Below are 25,660 nucleotides of genomic sequence, written 5' to 3'. Positions count from 1 at the left end.
GTCTCCTGTGTGCCACAGGGCCTTTGCACAGGCTGCTTGCCCTGCTGGGAATAACCCTCTGTTCCTCTTCTGGCTGCTTTCTCGTTCTCAATATGTCTCCTGCTCCCCATCTTTCTCAGCTCTCCATGGCACTTAACACAGTTTGTAAATGTTTTCATCCTGCATCCAAGGATGTGTTACTGGCTGCCTCCTTGCTGGAACGAAGCTTCGGGGAACAAGAACAGCGCCTGGACTGGTCCCTGTCGCTGGGTCCCCAGTTCCTCCCAGGGCCCGGCACCCATTTGACCTGTCGCTAATTTTTGTCCAGCAAACCACGAAGAGCCTCCAGCTGAAACCCATCTGGAGCTTCCCCCTCAATTGTAAGGAGTGTGGAGAACAGGGGATCCAGGGCCCCTTGCCCAAGGACCTGCTTCGGCTTCTGTGTCTGTCCCATCCTTGCAAGCTTCCCTGCAGGGCTGAGGTCTAGGCCCCTGGGCTCCTCCAGAGCCTTCTTCCTCGTGGCCAGAGCCCTAATTGCTGTCTGAGGACCTTAATTACTGGTTGTGGCCCTCGGCCGCTAAGTAGCGGCATTAAAATAGAGTAAATGTTTTCCTTTTCCTGAAAAGTTCATGTATACAAGAGAGGGGTGCCGCTCAGCGGTGAGCAGCCTGAGCAGAGGGCACCGCCTGGGGCCTGCCCGGCAGCTACTGTGGGCACGCCTTCCCGTACCTTCGTCCACCCCACAGAGTGCCTTTCCCAGGGCGCAGCTGCCCCCAGGGCCTCCCGGAGTCCCCGCACAGCGCCTTCCCACCCTGCAGGTGGAGAAGCCCAGGGCGGCAGCCGTGCCAGGTCTGGGAGTCCCCAGGTGGCCTTCACTCCCTGCCACCCCAGCCGCCGGTGAGGCCTAAGGCTCCTGGAGCAGCACGTGAGGACCGGCCAGCTGCCTGCTCTTTGTCCGGAGGTGGTGGGGCTCTGCACGCTGACGGGGGTGGGGGTGGGGGTGGGGGTGGGGGTGGGGGTAGGGGTGGGGGGGAGGGGGGGCTTGGCAGGAGCGAGGGAGCCGCCCCTCCGAGGAGGCTGGCTGGGGGGGGTGGGGAATGGTGCTCCCAGAGCAGTAGTCCCATGGTGACCGTGGTGACCGGTGGTCCTGGTTCTGACTCCAGGCGGGGCACTGGGGTGGGGAGGAGTTCAGGAGCCGGCCCGGCCCCCACCCCCTCCGCTGACACCCGGAGGGCAGGTCTCCCTGTGTGCCTGGTGGGGGCCTGCCTTCCTGGTCTGGTCCAGGCGCTGAGGTAGCGACGGTCCCACGAGGACTCCTCTATGGAAGGACCCCTGGAACACAGGAGCTTCAGTGACCTGTTCTGCGTGTGCTCAGTGTGTGAGACTGGGGGCTGCAGGAGGGCCCGGCCCCGGCCGCAGGGTCTCACGTGTCCCCACCCAGGAGGGGTGGGCACGGGACAAGTTCGCAGAAACTGCCTCATGTATGCGCGCGCGCGGGCGCGCGCGCGCGCGCGGGTGCTGGGGGAGATGCGGCTGCGGGCGCACCCAGAATCCCACCCACGGACACAGCGGCACATCACACGGGCACGGTCACACCCAAAACACACACGCGGAGGGGGAGGGGCACGCAGCCTCGCAGTCACGGCCGCGGCCGCCCACGTCCGCCCGGCCCCGCCCCCTCGGCGACCCCGGCCCGCCTCGCCCGGGTGTAGGGGGCGGTGCGCGGCGGCGGGGAGGGGGAGGGGGAGGGGAGAGCCCGCCTCCGCGGCTCGGGCCGCCCCCGCAGCGGGGGGCGGGGAGCACGTTGGCGCCGCTCCCCGCCCCCCGCCGAGCCTCTCCGCGCGCGCCCCCTGGCGCACCGCGCGCCCGGAGAGGGGGTGGGGGGCGCGGAGGGGTCCAGCCCCGCCCTCCCTGCCCCTGGGAACGGGCGGGTGCCCCCCGCGAGGGGGGAGGGTCGGTCGCGCGCGTGCCTCGGGGCGGGGGCGGGGGCGGCCCCTCCCTCTCGGCGCCCCTGCGGCCCCGCCCCCGCGCCGGCCCCGCCCCCGCCCTCCGCCGCTCACTCCGAAGTTTCCTGCGCCGCGCGCGGACACGCTCCGGGCTTGCTCGCCGCCTCGCGCCCCCGCCCCGCGCCCCCCGGTCCCGCGCCCCGCGTCCCCGGCTTGTCAGCCCAGCGGTCCCCTTCCGCCCCGGGGTCGCCGCCGTCGCCGCCGGGCCAGCCGGAGCGGGAGCCGAAGCCGGCGGGCCGGGGCCGGGGGCGCGGGCCGGGGGCGGCGCGCTCCAGCCGGGGCCGAGCGCCGTGCCGGGTCCGCGGTGACCGCGCCGCCCGGGCGATGCCCGCGGGGACGCCGCCGGCCGCCGGAGCGAGGTGAGACACGGCGGGGGACGCGCGCCCCACTGCGCGGCGGGACCCTCTTCAACTTAGCGGAGCCGGCGAGGGCGCCCTTGGGGCCCCCCCCCCGCCCCGGCGATGGGGGAGGGGCGGCCCAGCCCTCGCCGGAGGGAGGGGGCGGGCGGGGGCGGGGGGCGCATTTGTCTCTAATAAGGGAAGACAAAGACATGCCGGCGACCGCGGCTGTTCCCGCAGCTCCGCCGTTTCCCAGGCGGGCGAGGGGTGTCGTTCCCGGGTCGCGGTCACCGCCTGTCACCCCGCAGGTGCTGCCCGTTGCCACCATGACCGAGGGCGCGCAGGCGGCCGACGAGGTCCGAGTGCCCCTGGGCGCTCCGGCCGCGGGCTCGGCGGTGGCGGCAGGGGCGTCCCCGGCGAGCCCCGGGGCGCCGGGGCGGGAGGCGGAGCCGGGGTCCGGGGCCGGCGCGTCGCCCCCCGAGAGCCCGGCGGCCGAGCGCGGCGCGGAGCTGGGCGCCGACGAGGAGCAGCCCGTCCCGTACCCGGCGCTGGCGGCCACCGTCTTCTTCTGCCTCGGGCAGACCACGCGGCCGCGCAGCTGGTGTCTCCGGCTGGTTTGTAACCCATATCCTTCCAGGGCAGCCGGGCTGCAAGGCGTGGGGTCCGGAGCGCGGGACCTCCTGTGTGTGGCCCCTGCGAGGCCGGAGCGGGCTGGGCGCACGGGCAGCTCAGGGCACGGGAGTGGGGGCACCAGGGGCATCCCCGCGTGCCCAAAAGGAGTGTCCCCGGTCCAGAGTCCGTCCGGGATGGGAGAGGGTGGGAGAGAAGCGGCGAGGCCATCACGGACTTGGAGAGGAGAGGGGTCGGCGGGGCGGGAAGTCGGAACTCCCAGGGCTCCCGTGGGTGGCGGCCAGGAGGGGAAGGCCGCCCCCGGGGCCGACAGAATGTCCATCAGAGGCGGGACCCTGGCCGGGGAAGGGGAGGGGGAGGCCGGAAGGAAGTAGAGTAAGGGGAGCAAAGTTTCCAGCCTGTGCTTTGCGCCTCCGAGCGTCGCGGGAGATCGACCGGTGGGGCCGGAGGCGGTGCGCGGCGGCCGGCCCTTTTCCAGGGAGAGATGCCGTGACGTTGGTTGTGAACTCGCCTCTCCAGGCTGAACTCGGTGCTGGGGCCGATTTAAGTCATGCGCAGCTGGGGGTGGGGGGCAGGGACGCAGCTGGCTCTGCACTGTGGAGTCCCTTCTTCTAGTGCTTTCCCTGGGAAGGGGCCCCTTTTCTGTTCTTGGCCAGAGTGGCAGAGAAGGTTCTAGACTGGCGTTGGGTCGGCCGGGGCACTTCTGGGATGCAGACAGCTGGTCTGGTGGCCCCCCAGCAGATGGCCTTTGGGGACTGTCTCAGTGGGGTCCTGTCCATCCTGAATGTTGGCTCTTACTGGTGGGAAGTGGTTTCCAGGTGGCCGGGCTGTGGGCGCCCTGCCTTCCTGCCCTTCCACAGGGAGACACTGGGCAGACAGGGTCCGTGGAGTGGGGGACAGGGCCGAGGCCAGGAGGCTGACGGAGGTGGGGACCAGCCTGTAAACTTCCTCTGTCAGAATCGAGACTGAGGTGAAAATGAGCAATGTGTGTGTATATTTTTTCTACCTTGTGTGTTTAACTGTGTAAATATTAAACGTGAGAGCAGAATCTGTACCGAAGAAAAGTAATAAAACCCATGCTCTTTTCCGAAATCTAAACATCGGCTGAGTCCAGTTTACCTTCTGGTTGTCAAGAAGGTCATCATGGTCCCGAGGCCCAGGGCCAGCCTCAGGCATGGCGGCAGGCTTCAGAGCCTGCCTGTGTCCTGCACGGGTGATGGCCTTCAGGGGGCACCCCCCCCTCCCCCCCCCCCCCAGACATCAGGCTTGTCTTCCTGCACAGCAGCCGGCCTGGCCTCCTCTCTGGGACTCTGACCTGGAGATGGCCCCGGGTCGCCTCACTTTGCCGGGAGTGGTGGGTGTGGTGGCGGGTTTGCCCCAGGGCTTGGTTTGGGACAGGACGGAGTCCGGCTCCTCCAAGCTCGTGCAGAGACCAGCTAGGGAAAGAGTCTGCGAGGCCTGCACTTTGTCTCTTCTGACAGCCCCCGTGCCTGGCTGCGGTGTTCTCTGGAGGCTGACCCCGGGGGTGCTGGGTGTCCCGGGCCTTCAAGGCAGGCTGTGTCCCTGAGGACGTCTGACAAGGTTGTTTGCGTTATTGGGCGCAGGGAAGGTGCGGTGGGGAGCCGTGCGCAGGTGGGCTGCAGCCCAGAGGGCCGTGGGGGCTGGGGGTGGCAGGGCTGGGTTAGTGTCCTTGAGTGTGTGCTCCCCGTGACCACGCTGGAGGGGGAGGGTTTGTCAGCCGGGGGAGCTCACTGTCTTCTCCAACTGTTGGCGGGGGGGAGGTCAGGGGCTCAGATCCTGGGATCATTTTACCTCTGTGCAAATTCTGCATCTGTCATGCGGGGTGGGCACGTCATGGCCTTTGGTCTCAGGGGGACGGCCGCTGACCTCCAGCAGATACAGGGCGTGCGTCAGCCCTGGGGGGCACTCAGAATAAGCTGGCGCGCTTGGACAGGGGGGACTCGGTTCTCTCCAAGGGTCTGCGAGGCCTCAGCACGGCTGCTCAGAGCACTTGAGATTCCCTGGGTCAGCAGGGCCGGCCCTGGCCGGACAGTGGGGCATCCTGTAGCCACGGGGCACTTCCGCCCCCTCCGGCTGCTTCCCTCCCCATCCTGGGGAGCCTCTCACGCTGCAGAGGACAAAGTCAAAGGGAAACGGGGTAATTAGGTTTGCTCTGGGAACCCACACTCCGTGCAGCAGCTTCTCGCTTTCCAGACGCTGGCAGAATCCCAGCTGACGTCCGTGGAGCCCGGGCCGAGCCCGGATCCCGTCAGCGAGTGGAATGCAGGAAGGGGCCTTCCTTAAGCCCCCCGACCTTTTGGGAGCGCTAAGTGGATGACCCCGGCACAAACGACCGCGCCTGGTCTGTTTTTGCCTTAAGGGGGCCTCCGACGCAGAGCGAGGGAGCCTGCAGGGGCAGCCCGTGCCCTCATTGATTTACTTTGCTTTTCGAAAATATAACCGTGCTGGAACTTTTGGGGCAAGTGCTGTCTCTCCTACACAGGTTTATTTATAGAGGGAGGTGGGTGGGATCTGTGTGTTGTAGCCCGCGTGGCTGGGTTATGTTCTGCCCGGGCTCCCCCAGGGTTCCTGACTTCGCGGCGCCTGCGACGCGCGACGCAGCTGCTGCGGTCCCAGCACCCAGGCCGGGCGGGGCCACCGGGGACGCTTACCGGTTGGGAAGGGGGCCCCCGGGGAGGCCAGCTGCAGCCCGGCAAAGGTGTCGAGGGACTAGGCTGTGGTCGAGGAGGCACTTGGGGGCTCAGGGGTGGCGTGCACCTCCAGGAGCCGCTTCCCAGGGGCCGGGGGCCAAACACACCTCGGCACAGAGCTCGGAGAAGCCAGAGGGACGCGTCAAGGTCACACGGCTGCTGGAGGGCAGAGCTGGGTGAGCCCTGTGTGACTCACAGGTCCCAGCGTTTGGCAGGGGCGTGAGGCCGGACAAGTCCAGCGTTTTGAAGGTGTCTGCTGAACCCCGTGCTTCAGCCTGTTAAACCGCCACCCGCGCCTGGGGCTTATGGTGGGTGTGGGTGTCCTGGCCAGGACACTTGGGGCGTTGACGCGGGGCAGCCCCCCCCTCCGTCCCGCAGCCCGCTGTGTCCCCACCAACCTGACGGGAACAGGACAGGTGCACCTTCCTGAGCTTGTGGCTGTGATCCCCTGAGCACTTTGTCTCACGCACACATGGGGCGTCCTGCGTGCGCTCTGGGGATGCAGGCCTGGGGTGCTTCTTCCGAGCTCCTTCTCATCCCAGCGCGCTGTTCCTGGATTCGGGCCCTCGTCTGGCACCAGTGTGTCTGTTTCCCTGGACTTGGTGTCCCTAGGCCGGCCCTTCCAGGGGAACGGGCGTCTTCCCAGAGGCCGGGAGGGGCACTCGCGCAGGCGCTAAACCCGCCTGGGGGGGGGGCAGATGGGAAGGCCATCCTGGCCCGGGTAGAATTAGGGGGCACGAAACGGAAATGGTGTGCGCAGTGTGGGGGCCTCACCCCTCTGGGCCGGCCGGGGTGTAGCGTATCTGCCCCAGGCCCACGGTCACCAGCCTGCAGGCCAGGTCCCTGCGGCCCTGAGGCTGAAGCTCACAGCTCATGAAGAAGGAGGTCCCGAGGGCACACGTTCATGCCGAGCATCTCTCTGGGGCTAGGCGGAGGAGATCAGATGCAGAGACACCCGCTCTCCCCCAGCTGGGACAGGGGTATCGTGGCGGGGGCTTCCCGGGGAGGTGTTGTTGTCCCCGAGACCTGAGAGGGCAGCGGTGGAGAGGCGGATCTCGGAGTACTCGCCAGAGGCAGGGCTGGGGGTGTCATGGTCTTAGTGTGGCTGCTCCTGGGGGGTTTGAGGGGGAGGGCTCTGAACACTGAGCTGAGCTCCCGTGTCTCCTAAGTGAGAGCTGGGCCGTAAGGTGTCACCTCCCTGGGTTCTGTGGGTTGCTAAGGAGGGCTTCTTGGAGGAAGTGAGGTTGGCTTGGGCTGTGTGGACGGGTAGGAGCTGGTGGTAGAGAAAGAAAAGGAAGGCTTTTATGGGTTTCTGGTTCCCACAGGAAAGCAGCCTTTGGGGGGGGCAGGCCTTGGAAGGAGAATTAGTGAGTTGAGTTTTGTCCGCCTTCGAGGGACCAGGCCGTGTCCCCATCGCTTTTGGTGCCCTGGGACTGCCCGGAAAGGGATTAGGCCGAGAGCTTGTTTTCTCTGCAGTTACCTAGACTTCAGGCTTGTCCAGGGCCGCCACCTCAGCCCTGACGGGGTTTTGAGCTGGGGCAGCATTTGGTGTTGGTTGAGCTCACTGGTGGCCCGATTCGTTGGCGGAGGCCAGGAAGCACAGAGTCAGTCCTGGGTGCGTGTGTCACGGTGAGACCAGGTGTAGCCGTTAGCCATTCTGCAGCTGAGTGTGGCTGGACTGATCTCAGTGAAGGCGTTGGGGTGGGTGGGCCAGGGGGAGGCTGTTGGGGCCTGGGGGTCAGGGGCGCGCTAGAAGCTTAGTGGACAGGGACTTGGGTGGGAGGACGTGGACAGGAACGTCCTTGGCTGGGGAGCAAATGGCACAAGCAAAGGTCCTGAGGCAGGTGGAACGTATCCGTGAAGCTTGGAGCTGTTGGGGGTTTGCGAGGAGGCCCAGGTAAGGAGAGGCAGGAGGCCAAGGCTAGGAAAGCCTTGTGGGCATGGCAGGCAGGATGGCGGGCCGGCCTGGGTCTCAGGGAGCGGCTCTGCCTCCAGCTGGCCTTGGGGCTCGTTTCTCAAGGTCGGGGCAGTGTGGAGACCGGGCTGGGGGAAATGGCGGTGAGGTAGGGAGAAAAGAGCAGGTACAGAGCGCCCTGGGGGCAGAGGCCTGGAGGTGGGACTGAGGTGAGGGCGTAGCCGGCACCAGCACCCAGACCGAGCCCTTGGACTGTGTGGGTGTCGCATTCGGACCCCCCAGATCTGGTCTGGCCGAGGGAGGCTTTGGGTGCCCTCCCTGGCACGGTGGAGCCCTCGGGGTGGTCCAGGGTTGCTCCCCGCGCCTGCCGGTGGTGCGGCAGGCCAGACAGCGGCCTCCCGGGGTTGCTGGCAGGACTCCCGAGTGCAGAGTGAGGATGTGAAGGAGTGCGGGGGATGGGCCAGCCTGTCTGGCATCCCAGGGGTGGATTCAGGGCAGCCACGCTGGGCCCCAAGCAGTGAAGGTCGGGGCGTCCAACGTGGTGTCCTGTTTGTGTCCAGAGCCTGCCCTGGAAGGGGGCGGCACAGCCTCGGAGGCCCAGTTAGGAAGGTCCTTTTTCTTTCTGCTTGCGAGTGGGTATTTGAGCGGGCGGGGGGGGGGGGGGGAGCCTCAGAGGAGCCAGATACCCCCTTCCTCCCTCGGTGGTTAATTCTGACACCCCGGCGACACCCAGCAGTCGCGCGGGCCCAGGTCGACTCCCCGGCAAGTGGACCTGGGGAGTGCAGTCAGGCGAAGGCCCACGCGGTGATCCGGAGCCTTGGATTCCCAGACAGGATGGGGTGCAGGGGAAGACAGCCTGGCCCTCGAGAGCTGGCAGCGGGTCTGGGCACCGTCCCCAGAGCGCCGTGCCTGCCGCGGGTGACAGATGGGGGCCACTCTGCCGCGCCGTCTTCCCCGAGTGAGTAGCAGCTCGTTCTGCCCGGGGCGGGGCCGCACGGAGCAGACGCACGCCTTGCGGGGGAGGTGGGGGTGTGCTTCCCTGAGTCGGGCCGCCAAGCCCTCGCCCTCGTCCGCCGCAGGAACGGGCTGGCAGCGCCCCGGGTTGTGATCAGCGGGGCAGCTGATGAGTGTGCGAAGTCAGAGCGTGGGGGGGGGGGGGGGGGGAGGGAGGCGGGGGAGGGGGGGGCGCCTGTGTCCTCGCCAGCAGCAGGAAGCTCTGTGTTGTGAGCCGCCTGCGTCTCTGGCTGGGGGCCGCTCCTGGCTCTTGGGGGTTTTCGGCCCTGGACGAGCCCCTTTCCTTGCCTGCGACGCGTGTGAGGACCAGGTCCGTGTCCCAGAGCAGACCTCCCCGGTCCCTGGCCTCCACCACGGCCTTTCTTCGCCAAAGCTGAGGGCAGAAAGGGGACCGCAGAACCCCCTGCCCGGGCTCCTGAGGTTTGGGTGCGGCTGGTGGTCTCTAGGCCTGGCTGCTCACGCGTGTCGGATGGACCCAGGCCAGGCCGCAGCTTCTTCCGTCTGGACGGCTTAGGCCAGGGAGGGAGCGGACGTTCCCGATGCGCCTGCCTGTGCGGGCACGCATGCGCACGCTGGTCCTCCTCGGTGGGCGCACGGCCCGTCCTGCTGGAACACGGTAGAGCCTGACCCTGGCCTTGGCCCAAAGGCACGCCGGGCCAGGGGCAGCAAGCCGGTGTGGTCACGCTGTCCTCTCTGTTCTGGACTCTGTTTGCCCTCCCCCCCACTGAGGGTGACGTCCAGGGGAAGTCAGAGTATGGGCACAGTGGGGACATCGGGGTGGACAGGGCTCAGCATCTGTTCTCTGGACCGGACCTCAGTGGTCTTCAGCAGGAGCCCTGTGTCTCAGCTCCTCTCTGGCCTGGGGGCCGCAAGGGCGGGGGGACAGCATCTCTGCAGGGGGCAGGCCTGAAGCCAGTGTCCCCCCACTGGAGGAAGGCCCCAGGGCCTTCTCGGATTCCTTGGCTCTCCCTGGCCGCCGAGGAAGGAGGTTAATGGTCCTTTTGTGCAGGTGGTGGTGGCCCCATGCTTCCTTTGGTTTCCGCTTGAGTCACATCTGATCGTCCTTGTTGGTCATTGATAGTGTGGGGTTCACTGGGGGCTCCGGATCGGGTGCTGAAGGGCCCAGTCCAGTCTCCAGCTGGCCGATGAGAGGGCCTTGAAGACCCTGGACTTGCTCTCCATCCCGTCCCCCGTCTGCACACGGGGTGTGCAGTCTGGGACACGCTAACGGAGGAGGGAGAGGCGGGGGTGTTTCCCAGTAGGCAGCAGAGCCAGTGGGGTGGACGGGATTCGGGTCCTTGGAGTCCAAGGCAGCCAGGCGGAGGTGGCCTCTGAGCCTGGGGCATGGGGCGGGCGTCTCTCTGATGCCAGGCCCCACCATTGTATCAGAGGCGGGGGCCACTTGGGTCACCACCCCGAGACCCTCGTCTGGACCACTGGCCGAGTACGGCACGTCCCCTGGGAGGATGCCCGACAAGCCGGCCCGGAGGGACCAGCCCCTCCAGCCCCTGACCCTTCAGGCGGTGGCTGTAGGAATGAGCCCCCCCCCCCGCGCCCCCCCCCCCCCCCCCCCCCCCGCCCCAGGCTCTCCGATGCTGGACGTGGAACAGGGACGTGGAACCACGTGGCGGGTGTTGCTGGACCCAGGCCCAAGGCCGCCACCCACCCTACCCACTCAGTGCCCCCGGGGGTGACCTTTGAACCCCTACTGCCTCTGGGGCAGCCCAAGTGGCCAGCCTTCAGCTGACCTTTTCCACTCGGTTACGGCGATCCCTGTGTTGGTAAAAGGGGTGAGTGCACATCCCTCAGGCCGTGTGTGCGTTTTGGCCTCTGCCCTTGATTCCGGCCTGGGGACGGGTCCTCGCTGGCCCCAGGGAGACCGTGAAGGGGGGTGAAGGGAAACAAACACGAGGGCGGCGGTGTTGGGGCGAGGCGAGGAGGCACCCTCCTGTGCACCGGGGCAGGTGCTCGGGTCGGGCAAGCAGGGTGTGTGCTTACGGTGGGCAGAGGGGTGGGCACAGCGTCCACACTAGCTGGCACGTGTGAGCCGCCGTGCTGGCTTGAATAGCGTCCCCCAAACTCACGTCTCCGGGGAAGCTCAGAACGTGGATATCTGTGCAAGTCGGGCTTTTGCGGTTGAGGTGAATCTGGAGAAGGGGGAGCCCCGGGGCAATGGCTGTGTCCTCAGAACCAAGAGTGAGGTCCCGGGAAGATGCAGGCAGATGTTGGGGTGATGTGTCTGCGGCCCAGGGCTGCCCAGGGCTTCCACAGCCATCAGAACCTGGGGGCACCTGGACCCCTCCTCCCTCGTGGTCCCCAGGGCACCTGCCCCAGCTCGCAGCCCCCTGGGCTTGCCTTCTGCCGTCCCCCTGGAGGGAGATCCTGGAGGTGAGGGGCGTCTTAGCGGGAGGGAGTCCTTTTTAGGATGAATCCCAGTCACCTGTGCCGCGTCAGGCTCTGCAACGAGGAGCCACCCAGGGAGAGGGAAACCCAACCGCGAAATCAGTCATTCGGAGCGATGTGGGGTGGACGGAATATGTGTTCCTGACGTCTGAGGCAGGGAGGCAGGCATGGGCTCCCGGCCTGGGGTGTCCCTCCGGCTGTGGGTCCCACCGTGAGGACGGGCAGGGAGTGGCCGTGGCTGTGTGTTCCTGTCCTCGGGGGCTCCTGGGGGGGCTTCCCCCAGGGAGTGTCAGCCGTGGTGTCGAGCACATGCCCTGGACCATCCTTTCCACTGCTTGGGCCTCTCCCCGCAGGACAAGGGAGACTCTCCGAGAGTCCGAGGTCCCCACTCAGCCAGGGTCCCCCCCCACCCCGTGTTCTCAGGGGCTCTCGTGCATCCCCGGGGGTACAGTTAGGTCCCACGGCCACAGTGGTGCCGGGGCTGATGTTATCGGGGCCGGATTCCCAGCTGGGGACCCGCTCTGGGGCAGTGGGGGCTCTGGGGGGCCTTGGCACATTGTCGTCTGAGAAGCCACAGAGTGGCCCTGCCCACGGGGTGGCCAGAGAAAGGTTCCCTCCGTTTTGGGGTGGGCTCCCACGACCCCAAGAGCCCAGCCCTCGCTTCATGGGTGAGGAAAGTGCTGCTCCCTGCCTTTCGGGCACAGGACCCCTAGCTTCCCAGGGCCTTGTTCGGGGTGCCAGGGCAGTGCTTGGCTGTGTGGCGGGGGCAGGTAGGTGAGACCCGGGCCCTGCTGCGGCCGAGGACAATCCGGACAGTCCCCTTGGGGAGGGGTGCCTCCGGGTGCTGGGGTGGCCATGAGCAGGCGGTGGGGTCAGGGACCTGGCACAGGGTTGGGGGGCAGAGACCCCCGGCTGTTCCCTCTAGATGGGGGCGCCTGGCGTATATGCGGCCTGGGTGTCCACTGAACGGCTGGCCCTGCCCACTGCTTCTTGAAGTCCCTGCCCTGCCACAGAGATGGGAACCCGTGTCTGGAAGCACAGAGGGCGTCCCCAGGGCCAGGTGGGGGCCACGCGCCATCGTCCGCCCCGCCGTGCGGCCCTTTGTCTTTGCAGCGGTCGGTCGCCAGCCGGCCGCAGTCCGATGAGTCAGCCTGCATTAGCGCCTGGTGGAGGGGGACTAGGACACGGCCCGGAGCCCGGGCCGCCGGCAGGGCGGCCGTGCTGGTTTGGCCACAGGGAGGCACCGTGCGGCCCATGGTGTTGAGAGGGGGACCTGTCTGTCGAGCCCTTGATGTGCCCTCGGGCGTGGCAGGCCGGGCGCCTGAGGTTCTGAGCCCATGGGTGCCCTGCAGGTGTGGGCCAGGAATATTTGGTTCAGGGGCCGTTCCAGGACCCAGAGGACACCTCACACAGCCCACCCGTGTGGGGACCTGAGGTGCTGGCGGGGGGGACGGCAGGAGGAGTTACGACCGTGAGGAGGACGCCGGATGTGGGGGGTTGGGGCAGGGACATGGGGCCGCCCCCTGGGAACGGTCCACCTGGAGGGTGGGGAGTGTCCTGGGAGCCCCCTCAGCTGTGGTGGTTTGGGGGCTGGGGGCACGTGCCACGGTCTGAAGAACGTGAAGGGAGGTCACAAGTGGCACCGGGGGCGCGGCTGGCTGGCTGGGCCTGCGGCACAGAGGCTCACAAAGTGAAATCCGCCGACTACGGTCTCGTTTTAGAACTGGGCATTCCCGACGCTTCTTCCTCAACGTTCCGGAGCCTTTTTTTTTTTTTTTTTTTTTTTAATCTACCATGAAATCTGGGTCACTTGAACAAGGAGGGGGGATACAGACCCTGGGAGTCTTCAGGCAGAGGCTGGGCGGACTCGGGGAGGGGGTCTGGCCCTGCACGTGCTGAGCCTTGGTCAGGCCTGGTGGGGGGGGGCACTGGGGCAGAGAGGAGGGGTATCTGGGCCCTGGGGGCTTGGGGGGGCCCAGGCTGACCGCTCAGCACGCACGGGGGCCACCATGCCTACGCATCGTGGTATCCAAAGTCCAGCGACGTACCGGCCTCCCGCCCGTCCCTGCCATGTTTGCGATCTCCCTTCGGGGCTGGAGCCGTCCCCCGCCTGCTCAGTGGGACAGAGTGACAGAGCAGCCCCTGGGTGTGTGTGGCTACTGATCGGGGTCATGGGCTGCACTGTGGCCTGGATGGCGGCGCACGCCGGAGCGTGGAACAGGCCGGTGTGCCCCGGGTGAGGACTCTCCCCGTGTGTCTGCCCCAGAGCCGCCTCCCAGACGGATGCCCCCAGGATAAGGGTTCCGTCTCCCCGTCCAGACCCAGTGCGCTGCATAGTAGCAGGGGTTCCCTGCATTTGCGGGTGTTCTGGGACGGTGCCAGGACGGGCAAAGGGGCAGACCGCCCCGCACAGCCAGCACGGAGGTGGGGGCCCCTGCCGCCCTGGGGGGCCGTGCTGGGTTGTCAGTCATGTTCCCACCTGCGGCAGGTGGGTGTGCCCTGCGGGTCAGGCTCCGGTCCCCTCTGACCCTGGGGCAAAGGGACACGGGTGAGGAACCGCCCCGTTCGCCGTGCGGAGCCCCTCGCCGGTGTCACCCGAGTTCTGTGTCCCGGGAGAAGCTGAGGCTCAGGGCAGGTCTCTGCACGGTCTCCCGAGTTCGGAGCCCAGACGCTCGTTCCTTCACAGACGTGTCGACGTGTAATTTACACCTCACGCGCCTCGCGCGCAGAAGCACGGAATTCACTGGTTTTGACTGTCTCTGCAGAGCCGTGCAGCCATCACCATCATTTTTGGAACTTTGTCCTCACCCCAGAAGGAGACCCCGTCCCCTCCCCCAGCCCCCACCCGTCAGCGTTCTGTCCCCAGATTTGCCTCTTCCGGGCGTTTCACAGAAATGGAATCCCTCGCCGTGCGGCCCTTTACGTGTTGTTCTGTCCGTGAGGTCACGTCCTCTGGGCGGGTCCACACAGCGGCACCTGCCAGGGTTTCATTCTCTTCGGTGGCCGTACCCTGTCCTGTTGTGTGGACGCACCACAGCGAGCCCTGGGGGCCCTGGGGCTGCCTCCGCCTGTGGGCAGCGCGCGGTCGTACGCGGGTTTCCGTTTCCAGTCTTCGGGGTGCACACCCGAGAGCAGAATTGCTGTGTCCCAGGGGACGTCCCAGGGGCGTGCGTGCTAACCCTCTGCCCCACCAAACTTGGGGTCTCTGAGCCCGAGGCTCTGCCGTAACTTTGGCGGTCCTCCCAGAGGAGGCAGCCGGGGAGCGCCTGACGCCCGGTGAAGCAGGACCCTCCCCGCCTGCCTTCCTGCTGACGGGAGGGAAGGACGAGCATCCCCTCGGAGGTGGTCTTGGCAGCCCCCCCACCCCCACTCGGGGTCAGAACGACACTTCTGAGCTGGGTCTCCCTTTGAGGGGCCGCCCAGGCAGGGCAGGGCCACTGGGCCCACGCGGGTGCCAGGTGCCGTGTCCTGGCACACAGACGGGCGCACAGGTGGGGTGAGGCGTGTGCTGGTGTGGAGCCCCGGGCGGGGCGGTGCCGGGCAGCGTGTGTGCGTGTGTGTGTCCGTCCGGCTTCCGTTCCCGTTCAGCTCTCTGGAGAATTTCAACACCCACACTTGGAATAAGAAAAAATTATTAATGAGCTTGGTGCGGTTGCCATGGGACCCTGTTGCTAATGAATCTCTGGGGCTCCTTTTACCTCTGCTGAGCTGAGCTGCACTCCCAAACACGACGTGTTTCCCACTAATCAGGTTGCCATGGCGACACCTGTCACTAATCCCCAGCCGGGCTCCGGTTTCCTGGCCTGGCCCGAGTTACATAAAGCAACTTAGCGAATCCGGTCAGCCCCCAGCCCACCTCCTCGGACGCCCGTCTCCATGAGCATCCCTGCCACCTGCCATCCCCCCTCTCCCGCCTCCAGGGGCCACACGTGTGGTCCCTCAGCCGTGGGAAATAGGCCCCCACGCCTCTGTCTGCCCCAGACCTGGTGGTGGGAGAACGTTCTAGAAGGAGCGTGGACACCTGTATCCTGAGAGGTGGACCACACTCCTCCGAGGCAAGGGTGGGTAGGCAGGAATGCCCACAGTGACCATCCGCGGTCGCTCCTCACCCCCAGGAGCCTGCTGCTACGGCCAGCCTGAGGCCCGGGGCTCCCTGTGATGGGTGACCGTGTGGGTGTACCCGATCCCCTCGTTGGCTCTTCCCCTCGAGGGGGCGTCCGTGGTGGGGGGGGGGGGTCCCAGCACAGGCATGTGAAGCGGGTGGACTCTGCTCCTGGTAGTCCGGCTATCTGCCCAGGGCCCAGCCATGCCAGGAGGCAGGCACCATGTTGCCACCCTGAGCCAGACAGGGAGGCTCCTGACTTGGGGTTTTGGCTCTTTCTCTGGTCATTCTGGGACACCTTTCGGCTGCCTGAGTGGGTGCTACGTGGGGAGGCAGGCGGCTCTGCCCAGGTTGTGTCCCATAGGAGATGCGATGGTGCAGGTGGGAAGGGCTTCCTGGAGGAGGCAGCTCTGGTAGGAATGGAGGTCTCCATCAGGGTAATACCCAGTGTGTTCTATAGGCCCTGATTCCCCCCAGAGTTCCCTCACGCCCTGGGGATGAGCTCTGAATCCCACTCAGCCTTCTCCTGGGGAGCACCAGGCCCTTTAGACTCCTGAGTACACTGTCTCCCAACTCCTGTGTGGGGCTGCCTTGTTTGGGGGCGACCTGGAGCCTCGACCCCTGTATTAATCAGCTTGGGCTGCTGTATGGGGGAACCCCAGACCAGACTCTTAAACCACAGACATCTACTGTCTCTCGGTGCTGGAAACCAGAAGTCCGCGGTCCAGGGGAGGCGGGCGGGCTCCTGAGACTCTTCTCCTGGGCGGGCCGGTGCCCGTCTGCTCCCTGTGTCGTCACGTAGTCATTCCTCTGTGTCTGTTTTGGTCTCCTCTTTTTACAAGAGTCCCTGCCCAGCGGCCTCGCTTTACCTGCATCGCTGGTTGGAAGGTTCATCTTCGAGCGTAGTCCCGTTCTGAGGTTGTAGGAGCTAGGATCTCAACGTAGGAACTTCTGGAAGGCACCTCTCCAGAGCCCAGCAGCCCTGGCTGGGTCCTGCCATCTCTGGTCCCCCCGGAGCACAGGGCAGGGTTCCCAGTGGGGCCAAGCCTCCCTCACGCCCTCCTGACACATAGTTCCTGGCCTACGTGGACTCCTCCAGACACAAATCCCCCGTCCACCTTCTGCTACCCGCCTTGGGGCCCCCTGGCAACACCCCGCTCCGAAATATCCTGGCAGTGAGCATCTAAGCTGCGGGCCTAAAATAGGGCCCACTGGGGCAACATTTGTTCTCACGGCCACTGCCGGCTAAATATACAGTCTCGTGCTGGCCCCAGCCTCTGGGTGACCCTGCCCAGGGCTTGCATTTGTAGAGCATGCCTCTCGCGGGGTCCTACTGACCTCGGGTGAAGGGGGAGGCAGCCCTGCGGCCCCTGGGGCCCCCACCCACCAAGCAGCCTGTGGAGATGAGCCCAGGCTGAGGCCTCCGGCCCTGGAGAGCCCGCCCCTCTACCCCCCACCCGTCTGGGGTGAGCTGGCAGGCTGCTTCCGTTCAGGCCTAAGGCTGATGGCTCAGGGGTGCTCAGGACAGCAGAGAGGATGTGGGGAAGGTTCTAGAGAATTGCAGATAGCAGAGTGATCTCCTGATGTCACGGGGCCACTGGGGAGTGGGGAGCAGAGAAGGGAGGGAGGTGTCACATGTTCAGCTGTCTATGTCGCTGCTGGAACTCTTTGGCCCGTGGTTGCATCGGTCTGTCCAGGTCCCACGAGGCCTGGACTCTCTCACGTTGCGCCAACCAGGAGGCCGTGGGACCTGTGTCCTGAGAAGAGAGGAGGGTGGTGCCTTGTCCCACACGCAGTAATGACGGCCACCTGGTGGCCTGTGAGGTCTTGGGTGGTGGAGAAGGGTCTGGAAATCGGTCCGCTTGCCCAGGTGAGCGGCGTGGGGATGGATGGATGGGTGCAGGCGGGGAGCAGAGGCACGACTCCTGAGTGGCTCCCTGTCCCCGCCACCAGTCCGCCTCACCCTCAGGGTGTCGCCTCCCTAGGTTGACACCGTGGGCGGAGGGTCAGCCCTTAGGTCAGAGGGTGGTCCCCCAGGGGCCTCTCATGGCCACGTGCTCCTGGCCGGCTCCCTGGAGTTGGGAGCCTGGTGGCTTCATGCCTGGGGCCACCGGGGCCCCACATCAGACCAGGATCGGTGGGCCAGCGGTACCCTGCCGTCCAGCTGCATCCAGGCGTGCAGGGGGGCCCCATGGGCGTCTGTACAGCCCGTGTTTTCTCACCACTGGGATCTCAGTCCTGCTTCTGAGCACTATCAGGTTTTGCTTCCAGAAGGAATGTCGACTTCAACTTGCTAAGAGGGCCTTCCGTCAAAGGCGGTGGTAGGTCCTGGGCAGCTGTGACTCTTCTGTGGCCGGGGGGTCAGAGCACACATTCGGTGAGTGGCCTGACAATGGGTGCCTCGTGGGGGCTGTGGGCCCCCCACACACACACCAGCCTGAGGCGACTGGGTGGCATTCAGGGCCAGATCCCTGGCATCCACCCTGGCGTCTGGCCCCTGTGGGTCAGACCGCGTCCCTCTCAACGGTTGCTGTGGGCGTGTGCACACTGCCAACTGTGGCTGGGACTGATGGGTGTGGGGGGACAGGGGCCCCGCGTAGAGTGTTGGTGAAGAGATCGGAGCAGACGCACCAGAAGTCACCTGGTCCTCGTGCCCTGGGGTAGACTCAGATGCCGGACAGGAGGCTCTCAGAGAAGCCCACCCCCACACCCCGCCTCTCAGTTCCTGACGCGCTGCCTCCCCCCATCTCTGCCTTGGCCCCGGGTTCTCTCCCAGGACCACCCCCAGGAAGGTGGCGTCCCCCATACCAGCCGCAGTACCCTCCCCTGCCTGCCTCCAGGCCCACCCGCGGACCCCTGCCGGAGCAGGCGGCCCCCAGCTCGGGGCCAGGTGTCTGGAACTCTGGAGCGAGGCCCTAAGTTCTGCCATCGGAGGATTGTCCTCCGCCACGGAGCTCCCTCTGTCCCAGAGCTGTGCCCCTTTCCAGGCAGGGCCCCCGCAGGTCCGGCCGGGAGCGGGGGGGGGCAGGAAGCCTCAGGGCAGGGGAGCCCCAGGCTGTGCGTGAGCGTGGGAGTCTTTGCCCCGTGCCCACCCAGGTCTCCTCCCGGGCAGAGAGCCGGGCGGTCAGGAGGGTGGTGGTTCCTAGTGCCGTGCCCTCCACCAATGGGCACCCGGTGCCCCAGGCACCTCCCAGGGGGGCAGCTGGAGGAGCCCAGCTGTGGGGCCATGCGCTCCCCTGCCCCTCTTCTTGGGGGCTGAAGGGAGGCCGGGGCAGGGTGGCTTGACTCCAGTGTGCGCGGGGAGGGGGGTGTCCCCAGGACCCCAGCCTGTGTGCCCCGTGGCTCAGATAGGCCTGGCCCGAGGTGAGTGAGCTGTGCCCCATCGAGCCCCCTCCCCTCTGTCTTTGAGATCTTGCAGAATTATGTTAGGAAGTTCGGGGCTCCAGGCAGCGGCCGGGGTGTTTCCTGCACGTTTGAAATACGGCCTGCCGGCTGGTGGGAACAAGGGATGTTTTAATTCCTAATTTAGACTGTTTATCTGCAGAGCTCTGGAGGGCGGGCGGGAAGAGACGATGCCCCCCCCCCCCACCTCCGAGGGCGCCTCCCGCCTCCAACGCACTGCAGCTGCCTGGTGGGCATGGGGAGGGGGGCCCTCGCCTCTGGACCGAGCACCCCCAGCCAGCCCTCCCCCCCCCAATATCTCTGTGTGGACAGCCAGGCACCACCTGCTCCCTCAAGAGGGGGGGACACCTCCCCACGCCCTCCAGCCCTTTGGGGTCTGCAGCCTGGCCCCCCAGGAGCAGGGCTGCAGGGGGCGGGCCCGTGGGACCTGGGAGCTCTGAGGAATCTGGCAGCCTGGCCGACTCCGCTGTGGTCTCTGGTCTTGTCTGGAGTTTTACCATAAAAGAGAGACACGGGGAGGGAGGGGGCGGGGACCAGGTCATTAAAAGCGTCTAAACCGCTCCCCTGAGCAGAGTTCTCTCCAAGTCACCAATGCTGCCCCAGGATCACTGTTGTCTCTCCGACTTTAATTAGGAAATACATTTTTCTCCCGGCGCTCAACAATCTGCTTGAGGCCCCGGCTGGCTTCCTGGTTGCCATGCCAACCGGGTTTGCACCCCTTCTGGTGTCCCCTGCCAGCACATGCTCTGCAAAGGGTTCTTGGCGGGGCTGCGGCAGCGAGAGGGCCCTGGGGCCTCCGGGGCGGGGGCGGGGGGGGGGGTGGACACCTTGCTGTCCTGTTTCCTGTGTGGCGTACCCAGCCACTGCTGTGTCCTAGCCTTGGGGCGTCCCTGTGGTAACAGCGGGAGGGCACTGGGCTGAGGGGGTCCCTCACAGCCACCGGGGGTAGGGGGAGTTGCCCTGGTTCTTGCAGCTCCTGACCACCAAGCCCTGGGGCCACCAGGCTCTGCACTGATTGGGGAAGGAAGGAGCTGCCTCGGTCCCTGGGTGCAACCCCACCCAGGCAATTCGTGGGGCCCTGCTGGCCGGGTCCCCAGGTCCAGCTCAGCCCCCACCCCCTTCCCAAATCCTCCCCAGCCCCCATCACCCCTACCCAGTGCAGAGGCCTCAGCCCGGCTCTGGCCACCCCGTCCTGGTGTCACCCCAGATGGTCCAGAGCCCTCCACCCACACTGGTGCCTGCCCACCCGTTCTCCCGTGGTGTGCTCTGGGGCCCCGTGTCACCCAGCAGCCTCTTCCTCATGGATGCCTCCTGGACAGCCCCCCACTTCTTGTGGGTGGAGGCCCTGGAGGTTTGGGGGGCACCAGTTTCCTAGGGGGGGCTCCCGGGGTGGGGGGCGAAGGCCAGGCCAAAACCAGGATCGGCCCTGGCCAGCCTGAAGCTTTCCAGACCCCACGACGGCCCTTCCCTCAGCCCTCTCGCTGACCTCGGTCCAGCCTCCCTGGTACCTCCACTCCACGTGGAGCCTGCAGCCGTACTGCAAAGCCTCACGCTGCCGAACCTCAGCCTCGTGGAAGCTTCCAGAAATGTGCCAGTGGGGTAGGGGGTGTCAGAGCCTTCTCCAAACGTGCCTTCCGTGTCCGAGTGCAAAGAACGGCCCTTGCATTTCCTCCGGAGCTCGGCATCCCCAGGTTCCGGCTGGTCCCCGCCCTCCGGGCCCCCCTCCCACCCACAGGGCTGTGCCCATCTCCCCCGGGCAGCACGCCATGCGCCTGGCGGCGGGAACCCGGAGACGTGGGCACAGCAGGCGACCACATGCCCGCGCTCCTCAGAGCTCGGGGATTCCCTAATTACGGGATTTATTATGAAAGCACCAGCTTCCTCTGTGCTGGCTTCCTACAGCCACGGAGACACAGCGCGGCCCTCTGCGCTCGAGGCAGGGGTGGGGGCGGGCTGTGGGGCTCCTGCCCGGGAAGGGTCGCCTCGGGGCCCAGCACAGCCAGGGCCTGCCACGGGAAGGGTGGGACCCGTTCCCACCTGAACCCTCAGGCCCAGGCCTGTGGTGCCTGCTCAACCTTGGGCAGGTCTTGGCGGGACGGGGCCACCCTCCCTTGGGGGCGTGGGGACCCCTTCGTGTGGCAACGCGTTCATTCGTGTAGCTTCTGTCCCTGTGGACGTCGGAGGCATGTGGTGGCGTGGTCGCCCCTGGAGGCCAGTCGGAACTCACACTGTGGAGGGGCCGGCCACCGTCAGGGGGAGGGTCCCTGAGAGACCAGGGGTTCAGGACCTGGGGGCAGCATGACCAGTGGGACCCAGCAGGCAGTGGGGCTGGGCCCGAGCCCCCAGCTGGGCGCTGGAAGATGTCCTCTGGCGCGTGGGAGCCCTTGGCTCGAGGTGACTCAGGCCCAGATACTGCGGAGTGTGGTAGCTGACGACAGCGGAGCCACCCTCCGGAGCGGGAGGTCCCAAACCGCGGGGTCTGCGGATGGACCGGCCCAGGAGCCTCTGTGCTGCGCGTGGCCTCCTTATTCGCTTTCCTGGGATTCAGAAGCGACAGATCTGAAAGTCCTCACGTAAGAATCCTTGTAGAACGGTAAAAACCCGTTACGTGTTAACGTAGCGTTTCTTTTGTGACAGCACAGAGCTTTAGCGGGAAGAGAGCGTTGCACCGTTTGGTGAGTCTCGACTGCCCGCTTCCACGGCGGAGTCCGGGCTCCTTCCTGCTGCTGTGGGGTTCGGTCAGGAGCCCTGCTCCCCCGGGGGATGGGGGTGGGTGTGATCAGGACCCCCACCCGCCTGGAACAGTGGTGGTCCCCGGGCGTCCTTGCGAACGTGGACGGCGTTCCCAGGGGCCTGACCACCGCCCGGACCAGGGGCAGGCCCGTCTGTTCATCCCAGCAGCGGGCTGTTGGGCCCATGAGTCTGGGTGGGTCGCTCTGGGCCCTGCAGCCACCGGCAGGCCCCTGCTCCTGGGGCCCACCCTTGATTTCTCCACCATCTGTCTCCTGGAGGGGGGTGGGGGGCAGGTGCCATCATGCAGATACTGCCACTGGCGGGCGGCCCCAGTCCCCAGGCAGGCTGACCTCGGGGTGGGAGGAGCTCGGCCAGGCCTCAGAGGGGGAGGGGTGGGGCCCCGCGCTCTGGAAGGGATGACCCGGTTCCTCCCGGGCTGCTGGGGTCCAGCCTTGCTTGCGGCCCCCACCCAGCGGGTCGCCCACCGCCTCCCGGCAAGGGGCAGCAGCAGCCAACGGGGAGGGGAGAGGCGCCCTGTTGTTGGTTTAAAAGAAACGGCTCAGATGATTCACAGAAGCCTTCCCCTTCCTGCTGGTTTCCAGGAACTCTGCTCCGACATAATGGATCGAGTTATTAGGGGGTCAGCTCTGACTCGGGCGGCTGGAGGGGAGCCAGGCTGGGCCGAGTGGCACGCAGCTCGGCCGCGAGACTCCCCAGGGCCGGCCTGCGGCTGGGGCAGGTGGGCAGGCCCAGCCGGGCCGTCTGCTGCGTGGGGGGGGGGGGGGGGGGGGGGGGTTGGGTCTCGGGGCACCGGGGACGCGTGCAGAAGCTGAGGTGGGGTCCGCTGAATGAGAGCCTGCCGTGTGTGCAGATGTGAGCCCAAGCCACATGTGACTAGAGCCTGCTGAGGGTGCGATTTCCTGCTGTGAGTGCAGAGGTGTCCTGAGATTGTTCCTCCGTGAGGCGTGAGCACCATGTGCCCTGAGGAGGCCCCGGAGGACCACTCCCCCCCCAGTGGGCCTGTGCCCACCGCATTTACTACTCCTCCTGGCCCTCGTCTCCTCCCGCGTCCAGGACCCGGAGTAGTCCCTAACACACAGTAGGTGCTCAGTGAGGCAGAGAGGAGGCCTCTCCTTCCTGGAGGATGGGCCCTTGCTTTGGATTTTGAGGGACGTATAGGAGCGTTCCCGAGGCAGAAAGCCGATGGTGTGCTGCAGGTGGGGGCCCGTCAGGACTAGACCCAGGCGGTCACATCAGCCAGGCGGGCCCCGCTGACACGCACCTGTGTCAGCAGCATCTGGGCCCCCGTCTCCCACCAGCTCCCCCCCCATCACCACCCCTGGCCGCCTGGGCTCTGCCCCCGGTCCTTGTCCGCAGCTGGCCCGGGGCTGCCGTGCCTCGGGGACATCCTGGTGTCCTTCTAAGGGGGTGGTGCCCTTGTGGCCGGGCCCCTGGCCCCCCGAGCCTCCTTTCCAGTCACGTGGGTGCGTCTCGTTCAGCAGTCTCTGTGTGCGGTGTCCTTGACTTCCTGCAGGTTGGCCGGCTTAACGGCACAGCGGGGCTCTCGACTTAAAGAATTTCAGCCCTTGAAGCATCAACGCCGTGCTGTTTGAAATATTTGTGCCGCCGCCGCCCTGGCTGTTGGCGTCCCGTGTGCCGCTGCACGGAACTCTCATGGCTGCCTGACTGGGAGCTGGCATCACCCGTGGGAACGTGTCCCTCCCGTGTCGTGCCAAGGACCGCCACTGACATTTCAGAATCACCCGGGCCTGGCCCGTAGGGCGATGGGGCACCTGTCCCCGCCTGCCTACCCCGGTGGCTTTTCGGAGCCCATCTCTGCGTGCAGCCCGCCTGGCGCGGGGGGCTTGGGTCTGGGGGGTCCTGTCCGTAGGGAGCTGCGGGCCAGCCATCTGTGCCCTCGGGCAGCTCGGGGAGCCTGCCTCTCTGTGCACGACCTGGGCTGCTGGGTCTTCCTCTGGGAAGTGGTGACGAGCTTGGTCCCCGGTGGTCCTCCTTGGTCCCCGGGAGCCCTTTGTACCACACCCATCGTGGCAGAACCTGGCTGCTGCTGGGGCCCCTCCCCCACCCCTCGGGACAGATGGGGCCAAAGAGCTCAGAAACTGAACTGTCCCGACTGCCTCGTCTGTCTGGCCAGCAGGATCCCCAATGCCACTCCCCAAGTCTCTTCACTCCGATTTCTGGAGCTTGGTGGGGCCGGGGCATCGGGGTCAGCTGCAGGGTGAGCCAGGACCGGCCAAGGGGACAGGGAAGTTCCCCCAGGTAAGTGACAGCGCCTGGGGACTTGGGTTTGTGCGCTCAGCGCTTCTGTAGTGACTACCAGTGACCACTGATCGTGTGGTTCCGGCAGCAGAAGTTTGTCTGCGATCCGGGCGTGGCAGGCCTGCTCCTCCCGAGACCTCTCTCGGCGTGCAGTGGCTGACCCGTCCCCGTGTCCTCTCGTGGCTGTCCCTGTGTTCGTGTCCGTCCTGAGCCGCTCTTGTAAAGACCCCAGTCGGGTAGGATTAGGACCCACCTGCATGGCCCCATTTTACATAAGTCGTCTCTTTAAAATGCCCTGTCTCCAAATGCGGGCACGTTCCTGAGGCCCTAGGGATTAGGGCTGCAACATAGGAATTTGGAGGGGACACAGTTCAGCCCCTAGGAGGGCCAGGGGGACGGGGCTGGGCAGGTCTAGCGTGGGAGTGAATGGCCCATCGCTGGGGGCTGAGCAAGGAAGCTGGCTATGGCCTGGCACCGGGGACACTTTGCACCTTGACTCCAGGACAATTCAAATGAGCGCGTCCTGCCCTCCCCTCGGCCCAGGCTGGAACGTGACTTCTTACTTGAGGTGAATGTCCGTGACCCTCCGCCGCGGCCAGAACCGTGCTGTGCTCTGTCCATTCCTCCAAGCTCAAAGGGACGTCGGCCCTGGGCTTGGGGCGGGCTCTGTGAGGACGCCGGCGGTGACGGCAGTGTGGAAATGTCAGGGCCAGGCGATGGGCAGGGGTCGGCAGGGGTCTCTGGAGGCATGGCGGCAGCACCGGGTGCTGAGCTCAAGTTCAGCTGGTTTCACTTTGAAATCTGCACTCTGAGGTTCTGGGCCATCCTTTTTAAATGTCACCGCTATTAATAACGCGGTGGGCGGAGGGCCAGGGCTGAGGCCCGAGGCCTAGCACCCCAGCCTCCGTGGCCAGAGGGCCTCTGGGGTCCGGTGCCGGGCTGAGGGGCTGGGGGAGTGGCTCTCTGTGAGGAGTAAGGGGGGGCTGCCTGGGCCTTCCTGAGGGCTTGGGGCCCGCAGTCTTATGCTTGGCTGAGCAGCACATTTGGGAGGTCTGCTTGGGCGCAGGGGGCTCTCCAAGCTCCAGAAGAGGTGGCCCGGTTAAGACGGGCGACCCCACTGGGCCTTGACCTTATTGTCTGACCAGGAGCTTTCTTGTCCCTGGGTTCTGGGGTCCACCGTGAAACAAGGCGTCAGAGTCCATGGACTCCTGCCCCTTCGCCCAGGGTGAGCCTTTTCGGGGGGGTCCCTCTGGCTGCCCTGCGGGTGGGTTCTGGACTGTTGGTGCCCTTGGGGGAGGAACCAAGCTCGGGCTGCTTCCAGAGGCAGGATTTGAACTCCGGGCCAGGCTCTGGGAAGGCAGTCTGCCACCAGGTGTGTCCCTACCAGGGGCTACAGGGGCCCCTAGAGGTCTGTGTGGGGAGCACATGTTCGTGACTCCTACCCCAGGAGCCCCAACCCCGGGTTCTCTCCAGGAGTCAGAGCGGAGGGCCCGCCTGGGTCTCTGTCGTGGGCTCTGGCCAGTGGCCAGCCTGAGCCTCTGCCCCGCTCAGGGACGATTCCCACGGCGGGTGGTTGATCACCATGGGAGTCCGCGTCCTGGCGGGGTTCTCAGGACCACGGTCCTGGTTCCAGATCCTGCTCCCGGTCCTGGGGCCTCCAGCCCCCGAGCCTGGGGCTCTGCCCAAACATCCTCCTCTGGGCAGCCCCGGGCCCCTGACGAGAAGGCAGGCCCCGTCCAGTGGGACCGGTGCCGTGCGAGGGGTCCCGGCTTGACGGGGACGCCCGGTAGTGGTGGCGGAGGAATCACTGAGTGGGCGACCGGCTCAGGAGAGTGGGTGGCCTCCGCGGCTGTCCCCGCTTCAGCCCTCCTGCTGGCGGGCTACTTCCTAAATCTGCCAGGGACTTAAAAACCCCCGTGCCCTGCAGGCCCCCCAGCTGTCCTGTGCCTGGGGGCTCTTGGCTACCAGCACGTTGGGGAAGGTGCCCTGTGGGCCCTTGGAGAGGGTGTGTCGTGTCTGTGGGTGGGGGCTGGACTTGGTCCCTGACCTCGAGTGGGAGGTCTGGGGGCCCTTCCCCTGTTCCAGCCCCCCCAGAAGGAGGCCTTGGCTGCCCAGCTGTTGGTGGGGGGGGGTGCCATGGAGGAGCA

At 66.3% G+C, this 25,660-nt stretch overlaps 1 protein-coding gene across 4 annotated transcripts in view; it reads left to right on the top strand.

Moving 5' to 3' along the window:
- The first annotated feature begins 2,054 nt into the window (after nucleotides 1-2,054).
- Nucleotides 2,055-25,660, top strand: part of CACNA1H (calcium voltage-gated channel subunit alpha1 H) — a 61,983-nt gene continuing 38,377 nt past the window's right edge. For 2 of the 4 annotated variants that reach the window (XM_045459850.1, XM_045459848.1), the window contains exon 1: nucleotides 2,502-2,948. In XM_045459850.1, the coding sequence (XP_045315806.1) occupies nucleotides 2,536-2,948 (413 nt within the window). In that variant the 5' untranslated portion in view covers nucleotides 2,502-2,535. Of the gene's footprint in view, nucleotides 2,345-2,501; nucleotides 2,949-25,660 lie in introns of those variants that run through there. The other 2 variants (XM_045459852.1, XM_045459849.1) reach the window with 2 other exon arrangements.

Source organism: Leopardus geoffroyi, chromosome E3 (genome assembly GCF_018350155.1).
Source record: "Leopardus geoffroyi isolate Oge1 chromosome E3, O.geoffroyi_Oge1_pat1.0, whole genome shotgun sequence".
NCBI classification, from domain to species: Eukaryota; Metazoa; Chordata; class Mammalia; order Carnivora; family Felidae; genus Leopardus; species Leopardus geoffroyi.
Note: the sequence above shows the minus strand (reverse complement) of the source record. Positions and strands in the feature narration are given on the sequence as shown.